This window comes from Bombus flavifrons, chromosome 13, assembly GCF_040668555.2.
Source record: "Bombus flavifrons isolate JBK064 chromosome 13, iyBomFlav1_principal, whole genome shotgun sequence".
Taxonomy (NCBI): domain Eukaryota; kingdom Metazoa; phylum Arthropoda; class Insecta; order Hymenoptera; family Apidae; genus Bombus; species Bombus flavifrons.
In genome coordinates, this window is record NC_138454.1 from 5488256 (window position 1) to 5508241 (window position 19986).

Sequence of the window (19986 nt, forward strand, 5' to 3'; positions counted from 1 at the left end):
TTACCAAGCCAAGAGAAAAGAAAGGAATAAGAAGGAAATATTACGTTGAATATTACGGTTAAATATTTGAAAACAAAATGGGAAAAGGGAAGAGCGAAAATGGAAAATGGAAAAGGAAAATAAAAGATCAAGGTTGATGGAAGTTAAGGTCAGAGAAGAAGTTGAAGTAGAAAATAAATAGAAAGAAGAAGTGGAAACGAGGTTGGAATCGGTGAAAAGGAAGAAAAATGAAATGAAATGTGAAAGGAACGAATCGAACGAAATGACAATAAATAAAATAAAATATAAAAAGTATAGCATATACTATATAATACTATATAATATATAAGATTTAACAGCAAGTTATATGGTGTTTTAACAATGAATGAATTATTACATGAATTAAGATGGTATTTTAATAGTAAGTTACAAAGGGTTAAGCAACGCTTTCAATTTCCTATTAGAAACTTCTAATTATTCTCAAGACTTAACGTTTTAATTAACGTTTGTTAAACGTTTCTTCTCTTCGTCGAGACAATATAGCTTGACTTAATGACAGCTGCGTTAATTAACAGTGGAATCATAGTTCGATAAATGTTGCCAATGCAAGAGAATTCGTCAACGCCCCGACTTAACGTCACAGTTCACCACACTAATCAAATAATGTGAAACTCGTATCAGTCGACAAGTCTGCGCTCGTTTCAGACATTGTAAACACGTTTCTGCTAAGAAAATTAATATTCCAGTTCGGCTCTGCTTTGCCAACAGGCGCGGCTTCGAACAATCGTCATGGGTCTTCGGTTATAATCAATCGCTGCTTGTCGAACGACGAGACCGCACGTTCCGACGACTAAAGCTCGCGAACTTTCGTGATCCTGCTTCGTTATAGTATCCACAGTGTCAGAAACTTTTCTTCAAATTTATTAAAACGCACGCTTCAAGCTTTTCTATTAACTCCAGTTCAATTAACCTTATCTTTACTCGAATCTTTAGTAGTTTCACGTTTAAAAAATTACCAAATTATAAGAAAACGCGGAGATTCCTACGCTCGGAACGATCGTCTGGCCTTGGTCGATCTCGGTTCTAAGAAACGAAAGCGAAGACACTCGAGGGTGCCATAAATTAGGCCCCTTCTTTTGCTACATTTCGTTATTTTGCCTACGAAAGTTTGAAGTTTCTTAGTGAAGAACATTCGACAATTGCAAGAAAGCATAAAATAGGAATTCGTTGATCAAAATCGAGCGTGTGAATTCAATGACGAAGAAATGAACGAAGTTCAAAAAGATGTTCCAGAAGAATCGACCGGTCTTCTGCACCCTAATCAGCATTCCCATCAAACGCTATCTCCTCAGGTATGAATTCTTTTTATTTTCATTACTTTTTTGTTCGATTAGATAAGCGCCTCATTGAGATAGTCTCGCTCGAGCGACTTTCCTACTGTTTGTAACTTTTATCTGCAACGACGTGGACATAGACTATGTACAGTACATACATTGTATACTATGCACTTTGTGGAATCCTTGGAAAGAAACTTTTCTATTACTGCTATGTGCCGGTATTACTTCAGATATTATGAATGTTGTCCCAATTATTTGATAATCTTCAATTAAATCGAATCATACAATCAATATATATTCAGATTTTAATCTTTTGTTTCTCAAAGTTGCACCTACCAGAGAATCGGAGTATTTTTATTTCATTGCAGTAATTAATTATATTTTTTTCTATTCTTTCACTTTCCTTCATCCTTCTGCTACGAAGAATTGAACATCAATGAAGAACAAGGAAAATACTCTTAAAATATAATTATTACAAAAATTTGTGATACTACGCAAATAAGAAACCTATCTTAATTATTTCTATTAACAATTACTTTAATCAATCTACAATTCGATAACATCCTAAAGCAGAGAATAATCTTCCGCTGAAGAAAGCTATCTGGAAAAAAGCATCCCCAAAATATAAAAACCATAACAAAAATATCACGAAACATCGTGGTGGACACTGCACGGATGAGTTTATCTCGTCTATGAACTATTATTCCATAAACTGAACTATTATTTAATCGACTTCGTATAAGAAAAAAAGGAAAATCTTCCGTTCACGAGTGCTGAAGAAAAACATCTCCAAAATATAGCCACAACAAAAACATCATAGAACATCGTGATACTCAAAACACTACATAGATAACATTGTCTATCCTGATTCTCCAATTACTTGGCTAAAAACAAAACACAAAGATCTGCAGATAGTTAAGAAGCACTGATATCGAAATTTCCTCTAACAATATCAGACATCGATGGATCAAACGATTTTTTCCTCGTTCATCTTTTGCATACATGCACATACATCCTATACATACATAATTCTTAGGTGCAGAAAGAGAAACATTGCATAACCGGAGAAGAAGAGCTTAACATCAGGCAACATAATAATTTATGTCGTGTAATACGGTGTGCGCGCGAGATAATGAAGATAACAGTTTTAATCGTCACTAAAATGTTTTATCAATGACGCGCCTTATCACGTAGCCGCTTTGGTCGTCTGGATTCGAGTTTAGCAAGGCCGAGTGGAATCCAGTAACGGTGGCACAATAATAATTGTTTAAACATATTGCGTCAATTGCGAGAGACAAATCGAGTCGAACGTGTTTCGACAAGGTGACTCTCGTTTGAAAGAGAAAAAAGTATTTTCAAAATAATTTCAACACCAAACGATCGACATAAGGATAGAGAAATTGGTTTGTTTTAAAATATTAGTCTTGTTGTGTATTGTCTCGATTTATCTTAACTGAAGATCGAATCTCTTGTTTACCAGAGAGATGCTTTTTGTGTCGAGGCGAATTTATCCAGGTTTCTAGCACGTACTCGACTATTTCCCGTCTCTTTCTCTTTCTTTTTTTGGGCTTGTTATCTCATCAATTGTATAATTTTTTATCTACAATAAAAAAAAAAAAAAACAAGCAACAATGAAACATTCGTCACTGGCGAGTGGTCGAGGATAATGATAAGTGAAGAGGTTCGTTTCATGGAAAATTCTTACAGGATCGAGTTGAGATCATGTGATCGGCTGTTACTCTTGAAACAATACGATTACTCAGAAATAACTCTCGAAATTAATTAAAAGAGATCGATTCTCCTAACAGATATTTTATTCACAAATAATTAACAATGATGAATATAGGAAACATATTTCCTTTTTGGAGATCAGATTAAATAAATTAGAACAGGTATGTTAACCCAAACGCGTCTAGTATACTTACAATCAGATGATTGCCTATCTATTTTATTTTGTAATTTTTTCGCTTCAAATTGTTAATTTAAATCGTAAATAAAGGAAAAGTGACATCACTTTTAAGAATATCATTAGAAAAATTCTATATGTCTCACAGTCTTTCCAAGATTGCATTTTTTTATACTCCGAGAGAAATATATTTTTATTAATTATCAATAACACGAAAACATATTTCTTCTGATATTTTTAGAAAAAAAACATATGGCTATAAAACGTCAAACTAATTTCGTTAAAACCGGATACGTTTATCGCTTCATTAATAATCTATAGTGTATGGTATTTTGTATATGTAAACGTAGAAGGTGTATATTATATTACATTTTCGTGGAAGTTTGATTAAAAGTCTGAGAATTTTCACGGTTTACTTTCCGTTAGGCGCGATTGCTACATATCCGCTCGTTGATACGTGATCGACTGTATTCACTGACAGTAAAATCGGATTTGCGGGGCTTAGGCAGCGGTATTCTTGGAAGATCCTGTTTACTCGGTTTACTATCACGCTGCGAGCACGAACCGGGCAATTAGTAACTCCATGTCGCATTGTATACTGCAACTGTTGCTCGTTGTTTTTTGTTAACAAAGTCTTACACCGATAAAGATCACGATAAACAGCAATGCCCTGCATGTCATCCAATGATTTAACCAAATGATTCTATGATTTGTAATTTCTTTGATCGAACGAGTTTTCGCGCAAAAAAAAACTGTATTAAACAAACATTTGTATTGTTTATAGTATCCACTATATTTGTATTATATTGACATCGATATGATTATTCTACATTTCTCGTCTCTTTCTCTGCTCTATTGTTACAAAGTAGAATGATTATGTGTTTGGTCAGACAAGCGTAGTTAGAACGTTTCTCTGTATATTCTCAATGTTTATATATTGTACGTTATTTAAAGTATTCGTATTTTCAGCGACAGTGTATTTTCACACCTGATGGCCTCTTAATTAGAACGTTTTCATGAAGTAAAATGATTGTGTGTTTGATCAAACAGATGAGATTGGAATGTTTTGATACGTGTTCCGGTTATTTATAAAATAATTTTTCATTTGAAGCATTAATTTTTTTTATGACAATGTATTTTTACAGCTGACGAGTGTCAACCAGAATCATTTTCGCGAAGTAGAACGATCACGTGTTTGATCAGACAGGCTAGATCGGAACGCTCCGACACATTGTTCTTGATATTTATGTAACAATATATCATTTGCAGCGTTAATTTTTATAAAGTTATTTTACAAAATAAGTAATTTTTGTCTGTTGATTAAACCGAATAGAAATCGAAGCTCGAACGTGTTTTAAATTAACATTAGCAAGGTAGAAATATTTCTATTTTTGGATGACATTTCACGGAGGGTTGCGGCAAAATTCAAGTGTAGATAGTTCGTTGTGTTATTCCAGATGATTTGTCCATTGAGTTCCATTGTTAAAAGTTTCATTAAATCTGCGATAATTCGCTGCTCGTATGCTTCACGTTGTTATCGTTCGGCAGCATTATCTTTACAAATGAATTGTTTCCTACTTATGGTAATGTTATTGTTAATGTGTAACGTGGTTCAATGTCGAAGCTATCGCGAAGTTTAAAAAAAATGTATCAGCATTCGAGATCATTAGGCTACTCTAATTCGAAGGTAATCGTTTAAAAAAATCAGCCTTTTTATTACCGAATTGACTTAACAACGTCATTGATGTGACAGCATTGATTTTTCCAAAAATATCGATTTAATTATTTAATTATTTGTGTTAATTAACTGATTAAGAAAAGATTCGTAGATTATCTAAACAAGAAAGCAATTAAGGACATCGATTATCATCACGATCGAAAAGTATCACGATCTCAAGTTAGATTAAAATTCTGTACGTATAGACTAATTTTTTTCTTATCAATTGATAGATTGAAAGTTAAAAACGAGAAATCTCAAATCTCGAGGCGCGTCTGTAGTATCGCTAGAACGACACGATCTATCATGATTTGTTTCAGAGACTGCGAAAAGAAAATTTGTACTTTCTTTCTATGCTTTTATCTAAACCCATTATATTCGTATCTAATACCAACCATTCGGAGTCATTCAAAACTTTGTAATATTTTCCTGAGAGCTAAAAAGAGGAAAAGAAGCTGATCCTGGTATAATACGCTAATCAAACAATACGTTCACGTGTCAAGCCATTAAAATTAGCGAAACATTGTACAATATTTCTGTTCTGAAATATTCTTCTGATTCTGCTCAAATATCTGCCAAAGAAAAACAGAAAACAGGACTTCTATTGTACATCTTCAGTGTATCCTATGACCTTTATCCTCGTCCATATCAAAATTGCTCTTCTCTCTTGAAACCAGAAACGAAATGGAAAGAGAAAACTTATATAAATCTTCAAATGAAAATTTTAAATTTTCATTAAAATATAGAGGATATAAAGAGAATTCTACAAAGCACCACTAAGACTAAAAACAAAAGGAAAAAGTGTATCTCTGATTTTCCTTCAATCCAAGCAGCCTAATACGATATATATCAAAGTTAACTCCAGCTGATCGACTCATCAAATCTTTTAGATCTGCGAAATCGCACAAGGCGCCGTACAACTAACGAAAAAATGACAAGGATGACACGTCCCTTATCGCGGCACGGGTGATCGCGGGCTCGAAAATCTCGCGCAGAAGCAATGGATCGAGCCGTGTTCCGTCGATGCGCGCGAGGCCGCTATCAAACGAAGGACGTGTAGGTGGTGCGAGCCGCGGCGAATCTATCGGATTTAGTTAATGTCCAGCGCTCCGTGGACTCGGATGTTGCATCGGCTGCGACTAGCCATGACAGACGAGCTCGCCTGACTGCACAAAATAGCGCAAACGCTTCTATTGCTTTCTGCGACGTTTTCTTTTTTTTTTTATAAACCGCACGAAAAGAAACCAACGAACCTGTTAACGTACATCGAGTAACCTGTAGCCCAGCGACTGATCGATAATACACAACAGAGAGAAAGCGAGAGAGAGAAAGAGGGTAAATTTCGTAGCTGTATACACGCTCGCTTCTCCATACGGAAAATTCTGCGGAGAAGCGTAATTTAATTCAAATAAATAATTGCCAAAATATATTTCATTTGACTTGATTTTACGAGCAAAATCAATTCCGTGGAAAATTGGTTACATTAATTGGATAGAAACTGATTCTGGAAAGAAAATTAATCGAAAGGAAAGTGACTCTGAAAAATATTAATCAGAAAGAAATAGTTTCTGAAAAATCATTCCTACAATTTATTACATCGAGCAATCCTCTCTCTCTCCCTCTCTCTCTCTCTCTCTGTCTCTCTCTCTTCACTAACAGAAAATTAATTTCTGTAATCTTTTTTATTAGCTCTTCGATTATTTTTTTAATGAATTCTGTTGCTTGAGATTTGATTGTCCTTTGATATATGCTACTGATTAATCGCGAAAAAGCTACGTACGCGCGTGGCTCAACGATACATCGACGTAGTTCTGCGACCGGCATAGAACAATCGCGGGATCCACGTGGACTCGACCGTACGTTTTTGTGTCTCGCATTCGTGAATTGAAAATAGTCGCGGATTCTCGATCGTGACTGAAATTCAGTGAAAATTGGTGAAAACACGCTAACATAACTTTATGTAACACGCTGAAGACCTAATCTCGAGAGACAGGTGTCTCTCTTCTTCATCGATCGGCAGATCCACGAGGTCATCGCGTTTCTTCGTTCAGGTAAGTTCAATTTTGTATGATATTTTTCTTCCCGATAGTTGAAACTGTTTGTTTCGGCTTCGAAGCAAATGAAGGATATCGTAAATAAATTATTGTAATTGACGTTAAAGTCGCACTTTAATGGTACGTTCTGTAAGGTAATGTGCATCGATTGTGACTAAAGGTGCGCCAACCGCGACTGTTGAACGTAATTACGTTTCAGTCTGATTATAACCAAAGGTTAACTAAAAATAATAGAATTTTTAATTCGCGATAGTTGCACGACACGAAGAGAAAATTTAGTCTCCGATATAAATAATACGGTTAGAAAAAAAGTATTTGCACGTCGTTGTACTTATCGTAAGATTTACACAGATCTATGTATGTATATATATATTATTATATTGAAATGTGAAAACAAATACTTTTTATAACTACTGTGTAGTAAATGGTAATTATGAATTGAATAAAATAGTGCGTAGAAATTCGACGAATAAAAAATGAATTTAATGGTAAATTATGGAGGTTTCCATTTATGACCAATTATTCCAATCTCAAAAAACAAATATCGAACTTTCTCCGGCCGTTTATCTTGCGTATCGCGACAAGCTTTCAGACCACAGTCCTTCAATTGTTTCAAGCGTCACAAAGAGATCGCGATAAAAGAAGGAAAACTCTACGACACAATGCTGCTTTCTCTGTTCTTGGTCAAATTCTCTAATGAAAAAAGTAAATAAAGCATCCCTCGTAAAATTTTCAAACGAAGAAAAAAAGTAAATTAAGTATTAAAAGATCAATTTGCTCAACGACCAATTAGTGGCACCCGCAGCACAATTTCAAAAAACAAAAAAAAGAATGCACAATCTAAATTACTCGAGTCCCGATAAATATTCCACGATATCTGCTTTAAAGCTTCGATACCTGATTTAAAAGGAGGTTGCTTAATTTCTCTATATGTTTGCTGCAACCATTTCGCGATTCGTTTATTGATCATTCGAACATTCGTCGCACGATCGTTTCATTTCGTATGCAACGCTGTTAAATTCCTCTGTAAATTAATGATTCATGGAGCCATTATCTCTACCTGAAAATTGATACGGTTTGGAACTTGTTCGAATAATGGTATTTGTCGAAGTGTTGATGGGATTTCATCGTAAATTCAAATTGAAATTTGCAATTCGGCTAGCGATGTCACTATGGTAGAGGCAGGCACGTTAGATGGTTCTTCTAGTTCCTGTGATCCTTGACCTTAAAACCTAGAATTCCGGACGAAACTCACGTTGAGTCCTCGAACGACCTTCGATTCACTTCCTATGAAACGGTCGTCGAGTTACTCGTTGCATTAAAAGCATCGTGTGTCTATTGGCTTTTTTTAAACGTCAATATATTTATCACCTTTTACTAATTAAATTATTAGAGTTTGATGAATGTGAAAGAGAAAACAATATATCGAGCTTTTAATATTACGATTTATATTTCGCGAACAGTCGTCTAATCATTGGATATATCGGTTCAATCCGTGATTTTTCATTTATTTTCGGAAACATATCCCTCAAAGGCGAAGGTTCTTTTCGCGATATATTTTTTCCGTTTCATACATATTCAAGATGATAATTGTGTTGATATACATTATTTGTTTGTTCTCCGATTAACACTTGTGTCATACGTAACGAGGTTCGTTCGTACTCGTCAATGTTCTATTTTTATCAATTATCAACCAGATAATAGTCCTTTTTTCTATCTTTCAACCGGAAATATTGCGTTCATAATTTCAAACAGACTCGTGCTCGATGGAACGATTCCACGTGAGAATTTATTCACAAATTTTTCCGTATACCGAGCCTTGTGAATTCTCAACTGGTTTTACAAAACAAAGACTCATCTTAGGATCAGAGATTCTAACGAGCAATAATCACGACAATTATAGTTAACTTCCCGGAATTTTCGTAAGTTAAATTTTACGTCAGAATAATCTCCGATCTGAAATACCTGCTGAGTAGCTTACAATATTTTATCAATCGATAGATGCCGATAAATCTCTACTTTCAAAATTATTCCTATCTGAATCTTTATCCGACCAGATTTCTTAAACAGTTTTTATAAGGATCAGCAAACGGGATTATCCTTATCTACTTTGCAAGGAGACCTTGTGAAACCTTATACTCTACCAGCACGGAAAAAAAAAATAATGTTATAGGCAGATTGATATAATTCTATAGAGTTGACCATTTTTTGAATATATTACGTTTCCTACACGAAACATTCTGAAATTTCATTGGCGCTATTATGAAACTCAACTACGGCGATTATATCGATAAACTTTGAAAGAAATGTGAAAATACACGTACAGTCTAAAAGATATTTAGTGCAAAGTATATATTTCGCGGAGATGATAAAAATATTTAAATACTCAATTATCTATTTGTTGAGAATTGTGGATCTTAATTGCCGAAATAAAAGTAAAGGAACACTAAGGATACACTTAGAATTCATGTTAAAATAGTTTTAGATTTATTTAATAAACGATTTCCAGGATCTTCGTCGATATACATTTGCTCGCGTCTCAGCACTCTCTTTGTCTCACCATTTTCCATTCCGCACTGCCAACGGAACAGTACATTCATCTGTTTTTCGAGACGCCGCGCACATACATACTCCCACACGCTCATATTCACATACGTGTGTCATCACTACACGACCAATCTAGTCTAACACATAAAATTACACATATTTCAATACTATTCTATTAATAAGTCTGAATATTCCGACTAATACTGATATAATCTTTTCATTGAACATCTGTTTGCTGTAAGTATATGTTTTCATGTGTCATGAGTATATGTAAGTGTAAGTATGTAAGTTTTCTGTATAGTAAGTAATAACTTCTGTATACATGTTTCGATTAATTCCAAAATCAATATAATCACAGCAGCCGTGTCTCATCACAATGCTAATGAAGTTCCAAAATATTTTACTTAACCCGTACAATATAGATGCGAAAGTTTGTTGTCATAAGCGTTCAAATACTTTTGTGTATTCACACTGCATACTAATTTCCTATAGTATACGTTAACAGTTGGTAGATATCAGGTATGATTTTCAACTCAGTTTCACATTCCATCAACGTAATCACGACAATCGTGTCCCATTACAGTATATCAATGAAATTTCACAAACTATAACATCTGTATAAAGACACCTATGTAATAAATATTTATTTTTATGTAAATAATATTCAAATATTTTCTTGAGCCAGTGTGTTACCGTCGAACGCTTACGTACGCTGTGTGTCGGATTTCCCACTAGCTTAATTGCAATAAATGGGACGAGAACGATCTTTTGCACGATAATGAGCGCAAGGTCGAGCCACCAAGTTATACATTCCGTGTTTGAGGGCCATGTGACCCGATCCTCCTTTGCTAAATCAGGATTTTCATCGTAGAAATATGGCTCCATCGTCGTTGGCCCCGTGAAACCGTCGCCGTCTTTTATAGACGAGATGAATTTCTATATCCCTTTGTGTCGAATTCTATGGAAATTCCAGCGTCGTCGTAGCTGAGATTATTGTACCGCGATCTGCAGCAACTTAAACGCAAGAGAAATCGGAATAAAGGAAATCCGACGAGAGAGCTAAGGTTGCAGAAAGTTTGTAAATCAATTCAGGTTCCACAGTTGTCAGATGCATAAGTTAGATTGGAAAGATTTTTGGATGGTGAACTGAGGTTTGAGAGAAGCTCGGTATGCGCGAACCCAGACACGAGGAGTAAGCGAAAAGTCGAAGACTTGTTAGTCTTGTTGCGACGATGTTAACACTTTACCGACCGATAGCCGATTAATCAGTTTTTTGTCGCCGACGCGTACGGACCGATAGCCCATTAATCGGCTTTTTGTCGCCGACGCTTACGGACCGATAGCCCATTAATCGGCTTTTTGTCACCGACAATCTTTCTCATTAATTGAGCAGTAATTTGTTATTTAGTACTAAGGTACCTTGCTCAGTTGCGTCAGTTGCGTTGCTTTGTAAGCTCCCACAGTTTTATACCAATTTGAAAAACTTACCGTTCGCGATGATCGAAAAGAATGGTATTGGAGAGTTTAAACCGAAATAGAGCCGACGCCAGATTTTGTAATATTCCAGAATTTAGATTTTTAGAGACTTAGTATGTGTTTGAGTATTTGTAGGCGTTTAAGCGTTCGAAAATTTAGATTCTGCAACATTTGTTTTTACAATTCTCAAGTATCCGAGAATTTAGGCACCTGGGAACTCAGATGCGAGAACAAATTCGACAATTTTTTAATATTCGAAAACTGTAGCTCTTCGAGCTCTTAAAATATTCGTAAGTTTAGGTTTCAAAATTTTTTACGTACTCGACAACTTCGGATTCAAAGTATTTCTAAACAATAGTAAACTTAGAAATCTCAGCAGAGATTCTTCTGCGGAGAAGCTAAATTCAGGGACACTTCGATACGGAAAAGTTTACCAACGGTTTATCGATAAAAGGTATATCACGAACGAGTCGCGAATGACCCAGAATTTCGCTAGCAATCGTTGAATACACAATTCCTACAACTCAGAAGACTTAAATGTGGAGTAATATGACTGATAATTTTATTCACCTTGTTAATTGCTCATCGGAAGACGAACCTACATTGGAAATTGAAGGACGGTACTTATAAATAATTCAGTGTTTGTTCATCGAACGTACGTCTTGTTTGTCATTGTTATTATAAGAACCGGTTCATATCACTCGCTATGAATTACAGATGCTTTAAAAATCCTTCAATCATCGTCCACGATCACATTTTTCAAATTCACGCACTTTTTTCTTCAAAACGATCGTGTGAGTCTATCGTATCTGCCGTATCGTATATCTATCTATTCGTATCATAATTCTTCAAATCTTGAATATATCATAATTTTCAAGTTACAATACGTAACAGAAAAATCTTGTTATTAAAAAGCAGAAGTCAAGGAAGAACATTTGTGGTCAAGAACTCTGCAAGAGATCTTCATATACATTTTTCCAACATCTACGTTCGAATTCATTGTTCGAGTTTCCTGTTAAATCCCGAAGAGCGTGTTAGCCACTAATTGTTACTTTATACCGTGCAGAATCATTAAATTTTCCGTAATTAGACTTACGATGGATTATGGTTATAGTGGATGAAGAATCATTCGCTGGAATTTTTCATCGTAATTCGTCGGAATGTGTTTCTTGATTCATTGTAATCGTAGTTTTTAACGAGATCATGAAACTCGTGAATTTTGTACCCGTTTTACGAAAATAGAATTATCTTAGAAATTTTAACAAACCCTAATCGCACTTAATTTTCTTGCAATTTTTACAAATTTTTCTCTTTCTCAACGATTTTCTTATTTTGTCTCGAATAAAAGTTTCAATACTTGTTTGTCGATCTTTTTCAGAGAGCGAACTCGATGAAAGACAGAAGGGCACTTGAGGAAATAGTTGCGAAGTAAATACAGGAAGATCGAGGAAGTGAAGGTGAAGTGAATCGCGAAAATTAAAGGGCAGTAACCCGAGGAAGTGAAGTAGAATCAATTTGGAAAAATTGGTAGAACGTTCGCTGGATTATGGAACAAGAACAGGATACAAAAATGAAAAGCTCGGCGGACTATGTAAAGGCCATTGAGAGTGGCGTTCAACCGTCTCAGGTGACTACGTTCTCTGTGAAACGAGAGCTGCTTCTAAACTTTGGCTGATCTACGCGGAAACTTGTATTTGGTATCTTGTACAGTGTGTTAATAAATTTTGTTACAAGCAACGAGCCTCCGTCATTCTATTTTTAAATTATTTTTCTTTCTCTTTATGAGAATCGAATGTTTCTTTGACGAGGATACTTAAAAAATACAAGGAAAGATAAGCAAGGGATTATGTCCAGAGAAAGGGATTTGTTTTAAAAGATTATGTTTAAAGACACTTCAATTTGGGAAACTTCGATGGAAGAAATTTAAATTAGGGAAAAATTAGATGTAAGAATTCTAGGTGCAAAGAAACTTGCGATGAAGGTAACGTAAGTATTAGAGAACCTAATTTCAAAGGATGCTAACCATAATTGCAAAGAAACTTAGGTCATACTATGTATTTTCTTTAGGTATTTGAGAACTTAAAAACTTAAGTTTAATAAATTCCAGAAAGAAAATTGTACCAAGATATTCTATTTATTTGACAGTTCAAAGGATTCTAGGTGTAAAGAAATTTAGATTATTGTACAATTAAAAAATTAAATTATAGTGAAAATGTAGATTTAAAAGATTTCAGCTATAAAAGGATTTAGATTATAGTATTTTATTCAGATACTTGAGAACAACTTAAGTTTAATAAATTCCAGGAAGAAAATTGTACCAAGATATTCTATTTATTTGACAGTTCAAAGGATTCTAGGTGTAAAGAAATTTAGATTATTGTACAATTAAAAAATTAAATTATAGTATAGTGAAAATGTAGATTTAAAAGATTTCAGCTATAAAAGGATTTAGATTATAGTATTTTATTCAGATACTTGAGAACAACTTAAGTTTAATAAATTCCAGGAAGAAAATTGTACCAAGATATTCTATTTATTTGACAGTTCAAAGGATTCTAGGTGTAAAGAAATTTAGATTATTGTACAATTAAAAAATTAAATTATAGTGAAAATGTAGATTTAAAAGATTTCAGCTATAAAAGGATTTAGATTATAGTATTTTATTCAGATACTTGAGAACAACTTAAGTTTAATAAATTCCAGGAAGAAAATTGTACCAAGATATTCTATTTATTTGACAGTTCAAAGGATTCTAGGTGTAAAGAAATTTAGATTATTGTACAATTAAAAAATTAAATTATAGTATAGTGAAAATGTAGATTTAAACGATTTCAGCTATAAAAGGATTTAAACTACAGTATTGTAAATATTTGAAAACTAAAGTTCTAGAAATTCCGGGAACAAAATAATTAATATTAAAATGATCCAAGAATTTACAGAGGAGTGTAAATTTGACAATTTCAGCATCAGAAAAGATTTCTAATTTAAAAAACAATCTTTTCGCAGGTTATTGAAACGACGGTGTACAAACGACGATGGGCGATTCTAATGATCTTCGTGCTGTACAGCGCCAGCAACGCGATGCAATGGATCCAATACAGCATCATCGCGAACATCATAATGGTCTATTACGACGTGTCCAGTTTTTCAGTTGACATGACTAGCATGATCTACATGATAACTTATATTCCGTTCATCTTTCCAGCGAGCTATCTGCTCGACAGATTCGTAAGTGCGATCACCAAAGTTGTATTTCATCAACTTCGCCCGTTTTATTTAAAGAATCGTCTGGAAAAATTGATATCCTTAAATCGTGTTTATCTATGCATGGATCGAGTTTATCGTAACAGAAATATTTCAAATCAGTTAATTTAACTCGATCGGAAGTTTAATCTAATTAGCTTCGTTATCGAGAGCGATATCTCGGAGAATATCTTTATATCTATATAAAAATTGGATTTTTCATTCTCGTTGCATTTCGAAAGTTGTTGATAAAGAAATGAAAGGAAAAATTATCGAAGAACGTATAAAAATACAAAAAAGTTCCATTCGATTTTTTTTTATGCTTCTTTCGATTACTATGTATTTAATGTGCATATTATACTTTAATTGCACTGTAATCTGATTCTGAAAATGACTATCTGTCTCTTTGTTTTTTTCTTTTTCTTTAAGTCTTTGGGGATGTTAGTTCTTTCGAAAAGTAAAGCATTCACATCATTTATAAGGAAATTTGATTATATGCTTTGAGGATTAGTGGATCAGGAGTAGGTTGTAAATTTATGTGCGGAGGAAGATAATTCGATTAAGCAGGTTGAGTTTGTTAAGTCCAAAGATTTCGAAATACAAGGAAAATATCGTATTTACCATTTCGGTAAAACAAACGTAGTAATTTGAATTAATAATTGTTCTCAACTCTCTTTATGATCTTTGATGATCATAATGTCGATGATATCTCCGTACGAAACAGACACGGCAGATTTGATTATTTACCTACGGATGTCTGAAATTAAAAATTATTTGCAGTAACAAAATAATCCTCTATCAAAAATATGAACATCGAAGTATATTAAAATTCTCGTACGAACATGCTATACTTTAAATACAAACCAATTAAATCTACACAATTTTTCCATTCGAAGATCAATAATCTTCCTTACATCAATTTTCTCCAAAACAGATAAATTTATTTTACAAAATTCCTCTGTTCGAATAATATTTCGAAAAATCTAAGTTTCTTTAAAAAATATATTTTCTTCTTTTAACTGTACTAATAATATCTCTCTTCCTAGCGTTAATTTTCCTCCTGATAAATAACTTCATAAAAAGAATTCTTCCACGTCTGTTCGAATAAAATTCTGAAAAAAGTCTTTCGTCCAATTATTCACTTTGTAATTTTTCATTTTTTTTTTTTTTACAGAAAATAAATGAAATAAATCGTTGATTTCAGGGGCTCAGGTTCGCAGCCTTGGCAGGAGCGATCGGAACCACGCTCGGTTCCTGGATAAAGGTGTTCAGCGTGAGTCCAGATCGGTTCTGGATTACTTTCGCCGGTCAATCATTCGTCGCTGTGAGTCAAGCTTTCGTACTATCGGTGCCAGCACGTTTGGCGGCTGTTTGGTTCGGCCCGGACCAGGTCAGCAGCGCGTGCAGCATCGGCGTTTTTGGAAATCAGGTCAGTCACTGTCGGATCGAAAAATTTCCAACTAGCTTTGTATCGGCTGCATGCTTCGCAAAATTAAAATCGAATGGATACGATGGATATTGATTGTAGCAGACCGAAGAATCACCTTTTACAGAGAAGATGAATGTTTTTACATGTTCATTTTGGAGGATGTTTCAAAATTGTTCCGAGCCAACCTTCTACGGTCTTTCAATATTTCTGGCCTAATTTTGCTTCCATTTCGATAGATGAAAAAATTTCAATCTTTTAAGAAAATTTCTCGGAACATGGAAACAAGAATTTATACGTATTAAAAGCGATCCTTTCGCATCTTTTTTTCGAATTTAAGAAATTTTCTAAGAAGAAAAAGTACGTCCGGATTAATTAATTAACAATTGAATAAAACTGAATAATTTACTGGTAAAATCTCTAACACGAAACATTTCAACTTGTTAAAGTGTTTAATTCCACAATCTTTGATCTCGCACATCCTTTTCAAGCTAGCTTAAACGTGATACCTCTTACGAAACAAGTTCGCTTTCATCATGTCTATTTCCCATAACTCAATGCTAGAATACGTAAACCAATTAGAATTACTCGCTGGAAAATTAACAGCCAATTATATGAACAGGCGAGTGAACTATCCTTCGCCAATTAATTAGTACACTCTGTTGAACATGGTCCTTCTGAACGTCGTTTTACATTCTACTTCATCTATGTACTGTTTCAAAGCGCTATGCTGAGAAAGGCATTCCACATTATCATATCAGACTATTGTCTCAATTACCGTCTCAAAAGTCAGCGTCCATCAATTTACGACGATGATTCCTCCACTTTAATCGATTGACCGTGGTAACAGAAATGCGTATCAAATGCACACGATTTCCATAAATGGAGTCATCAGTAAGTGGATCTGTACGACTCCGTGATAGTTGTTAAGTAATGGTGGCGATAAATGGAGCTCGAGTGCACAATACCTGTGTGGTAGAACTCTATTTGGAGGGACAGGCTCGTTGAAGAGTTAAGCAGTGATTAGATGGGAAACAGAGTCGAACCGTGCACCCACGTTTCATTTCGCGGTGGCATAAGGGGATCCTGGACCCCATCCAGCGAATTAAACAACGACCACATTGCAACAAGCTACACACCCCTTTCCACCAGCTTCTCCCCCCGGGGAGATAATCTGTTCAAGGTGCATTGTCGACGAGATTGCTTTGTTACGAGTTGCGTGCCTTCGTATGGACGAAGATTATTTAAACTTCTTTCTGCTCGAAAGCTTTATATTTTACCTTCGATGTTTTTCCGAATTTCTGTTTTCTATTTAAGTTATCGGAGGTGTTGAGTTAGCTGGAAAATTTATGGCGAAATAGGAAAAATTGAAGAGTCATACAGGTTATGAATGTTGATGCGTACGTGAGAAACAGATTTATATGCAAAATACTATGCAAAATATCGAAAATAAAGTATTCATGATTATAGTATTCAGAATCGAATTATTCTATTGCTTCGCTTAACGACGCAAAAGTAAAAAGCGTACATCGCTTAAAAATATAAATTATATTTAATTTAATTATATAATTTAATTATATAATTGCATTTTATGTCAAATGATTCTCTTTCGTCTTATCAAGTGTTAAATATATAGGATACGATAGAATATATCGATAATTAAAAATTGATCTATTTTCCAAGTAAAAAATCGAACATTCCGCTTGTCTTCTACGAAATGGAGCACGCGATAAAACTTTTATTAGCAATTCCTATTTGTTGTATGGTATCAACGAAGAAATACGCGATAGTTATCGTAAAATTGATATAAATGATCGTTGACCTTGCTATTTATGACGTATCACCGCCCGTACAAGTTCGCCACGGTTCTCGCAAGCTTTCGAGAGCGGAACTCTCGTCGGAATCGCTCGTGATGAGCTGAAAAGAATAATGATCTGTCACTTCCTTGGAATAACAACAATGGGCGTCGAGCATCTCTCCACACGTCAGCAATTTCATTACAAAACTTGCCTACCAAACATGCGACTATAAATAACGTTCTCCCTTTTCATTTGGAAAAATTCCATCATTTTCCATTCTTATTTTTTTAAACAGAAGCTAACTTTTACATATACTTTTATTATTTATAAGAAGTTAGAATAATCGTTCCGTTATTTTCAGTTGGGTATAGCAATCGGTTTTCTCTTTCCACCGATGCTGGTGCAAAACAGCGAAGATCCCAACGTAATTGGCCGAGGACTGCACTTGATGTTTTATATCGTCGCTGCTTTTACCACTACTATTCTGGTTCTTATACTTCTATGTGCGTGTAATAACCATAAACTTAAGATTGAAAATTCCTCGAAACGATGTTTCACAGCTAAACGAGATTGCTCATCGTGTGGATAAAAATAACGATCAAATTTTTCTTTCAGTTTTCAAGTCTGAACCACCGATTCCTCCGAGTCCAGCGCAAGCTGTACAAAGGGAGGCTGAATCCACGGGAAGCTTCTTCGTCTCTGTGAAGAAATTAGTCACAAACACGGGTTACTTGTTATTGTTGCTCAGCTATGGCATCAACGTGGGCGTGTTTTACGCTATCAGCACGCTCCTCAATCACATAGTTCTTCAATACTTTCCTGTGAGTCTTTCGGCTTCTTTTCTTTATTTATTACGTCCTTTGATTCTCATATTTTGTTTAATTAAAAAGCAAATTTTACCATTAATATTATCTTTGTATTTTTATTTATTTTCCGCTCTAATTTTTCATATCTTTTAATTGCATCGAAGAGACTGTATCATTTTTATGAAATTGCAAAGTTATTTAGTACATCTGTATCTGTAGAATCATGAACAAGACGCTGGAAGAATCGGCTTGACCATCGTGTGCGCCGGAATGTTGGGCTCTGTGGTGTGTGGCATTGTACTCGATAAAACGCACAAATTTAAGTGAGTAAATCTGACAAATACATGGAACGAAAGAGCGTGCTTAACAGGTGGTTTGAATTTTAATTTGGAATCTATTTGCAGAGAAACAACATTGGGCGTGTATCTTCTCTCATTCTTTGGCATGATCATATTCACGTTCACGCTAGACACCAGTGAAATATATATTATTTACATAACAGCTGGCATGTTAGGGTAAGTGCAAAGCTACTATCCCTCTGATATTTTGAAATATTATTTAATTTTAGAAATCACTTCTATGAATTTTAACATAGCAGTTTCATGCGACTCTAGGTGAGGTATTTCTATTTTTACTTTTTCCCATTGAAATTCCCCTATCTAAATGAACAATTTCTAATAACCCCCAACCACTGTACAGAATTCTTTAAAAATGTTTCTAAATAAGAATTTTATTAAAAAAAAAAAAGAGAAAAAATTCTTCCTCCCATGTAATATCAAATTCCATTAAAAATTCAATTTTCCAAATTTTCTAGATTCTTCATGACCGGTTACCTTCCCGTGGGATTCGAGTTCGCTGCAGAGTTAACATATCCAGAACCGGAGGGAACCTCCACTGGTTTATTAAACGCAGTGTGTCAAGTGTTCGGTATTGTCTTCACGATTCTCTACGGTTATTCCTTGAACGAGTGGGGCGACTTCTGGGCGAACATCTTTCTTTGTGGCACGTTGGCCCTCGGCACGTTCCTCACCATCATCATTCCCAACGATCTTCGAAGGCAGAAGGCCAAGTTTTAGGCGTTGATCTTTCGTGGTCGAAGGTTAATTGACAGAAAGCCGGAGGAACGATCGACTAGTCTTCTTTGTGATCGATGATATTGCGAAAGTAGAGCTTCCGCGCCAAAGAATGATTATTTTTAAAGCGGATGAGACAGATGAATTATCAAAGGCTGATCAGAAATGATTGATTCTGTTAAAATATTAGATAAGATAGGTCCTCACAGCTCACGTTATTATTATTATTATTATTTCTTTCTTCTACATGCACGGTATTTCTTTAATTCACAAGTTGCAAGTAACTTCGCCAGAATGTTTAAAAAGACTTCAGACATACAAGACGACAGGATACTGATGTATCTTCAAATATTGATGATATAGTATGTATTTATGATGATATATATGTATTTCTTCTTAATGGTGATCTATATGTCCAAATATCATTTTAAGCGAACAATCGAGGTAGAGGAGGATTAAAGTAATAACAACGGTAGTCTACATAAGTAAACGATAACGTTGGGCATGGTTCATGATCTGAAATCGTACTGAAATATTTCATGTAGCCTGGTAGCTGAAGAGATCGGAATAGATTTACGAATGAGATTAATCGTGATATCGTTGACTATTCGAGCTTAGAGAAT

The 19986-nt window shown here is 34.7% G+C and overlaps 1 protein-coding gene across 4 annotated transcripts; it reads left to right on the top strand.

Moving 5' to 3' along the window:
- The first annotated feature begins 750 nt into the window (after positions 1–750).
- Positions 751–19745, top strand: LOC138186463 (choline/ethanolamine transporter FLVCR2). 4 transcript variants are annotated; one of them, XM_069126365.1, is made up of 10 exons: positions 5770–6274; positions 6629–6990; positions 12395–12643; positions 14023–14244; positions 15464–15688; positions 17846–17987; positions 18100–18305; positions 18510–18613; positions 18695–18805; positions 19105–19745. In XM_069126365.1, the coding sequence occupies exons 3-10, from the start codon at positions 12563–12565 to the stop codon at positions 19364–19366; spliced, it is 1353 nt and encodes a 450-aa protein (XP_068982466.1). In that variant the 5' UTR covers positions 5770–6274; positions 6629–6990; positions 12395–12562; the 3' UTR covers positions 19367–19745. The 4 variants fall into 4 exon arrangements, with proteins under 4 accessions (XP_068982465.1, XP_068982468.1, XP_068982466.1 ...); XM_069126366.1 differs by having other exon boundaries at positions 5770–6200; XM_069126367.1 differs by lacking the exons at positions 5770–6274; positions 6629–6990 and adding an exon at positions 754–1331.
- Positions 19746–19986: the final 241 nt, after the last annotated feature.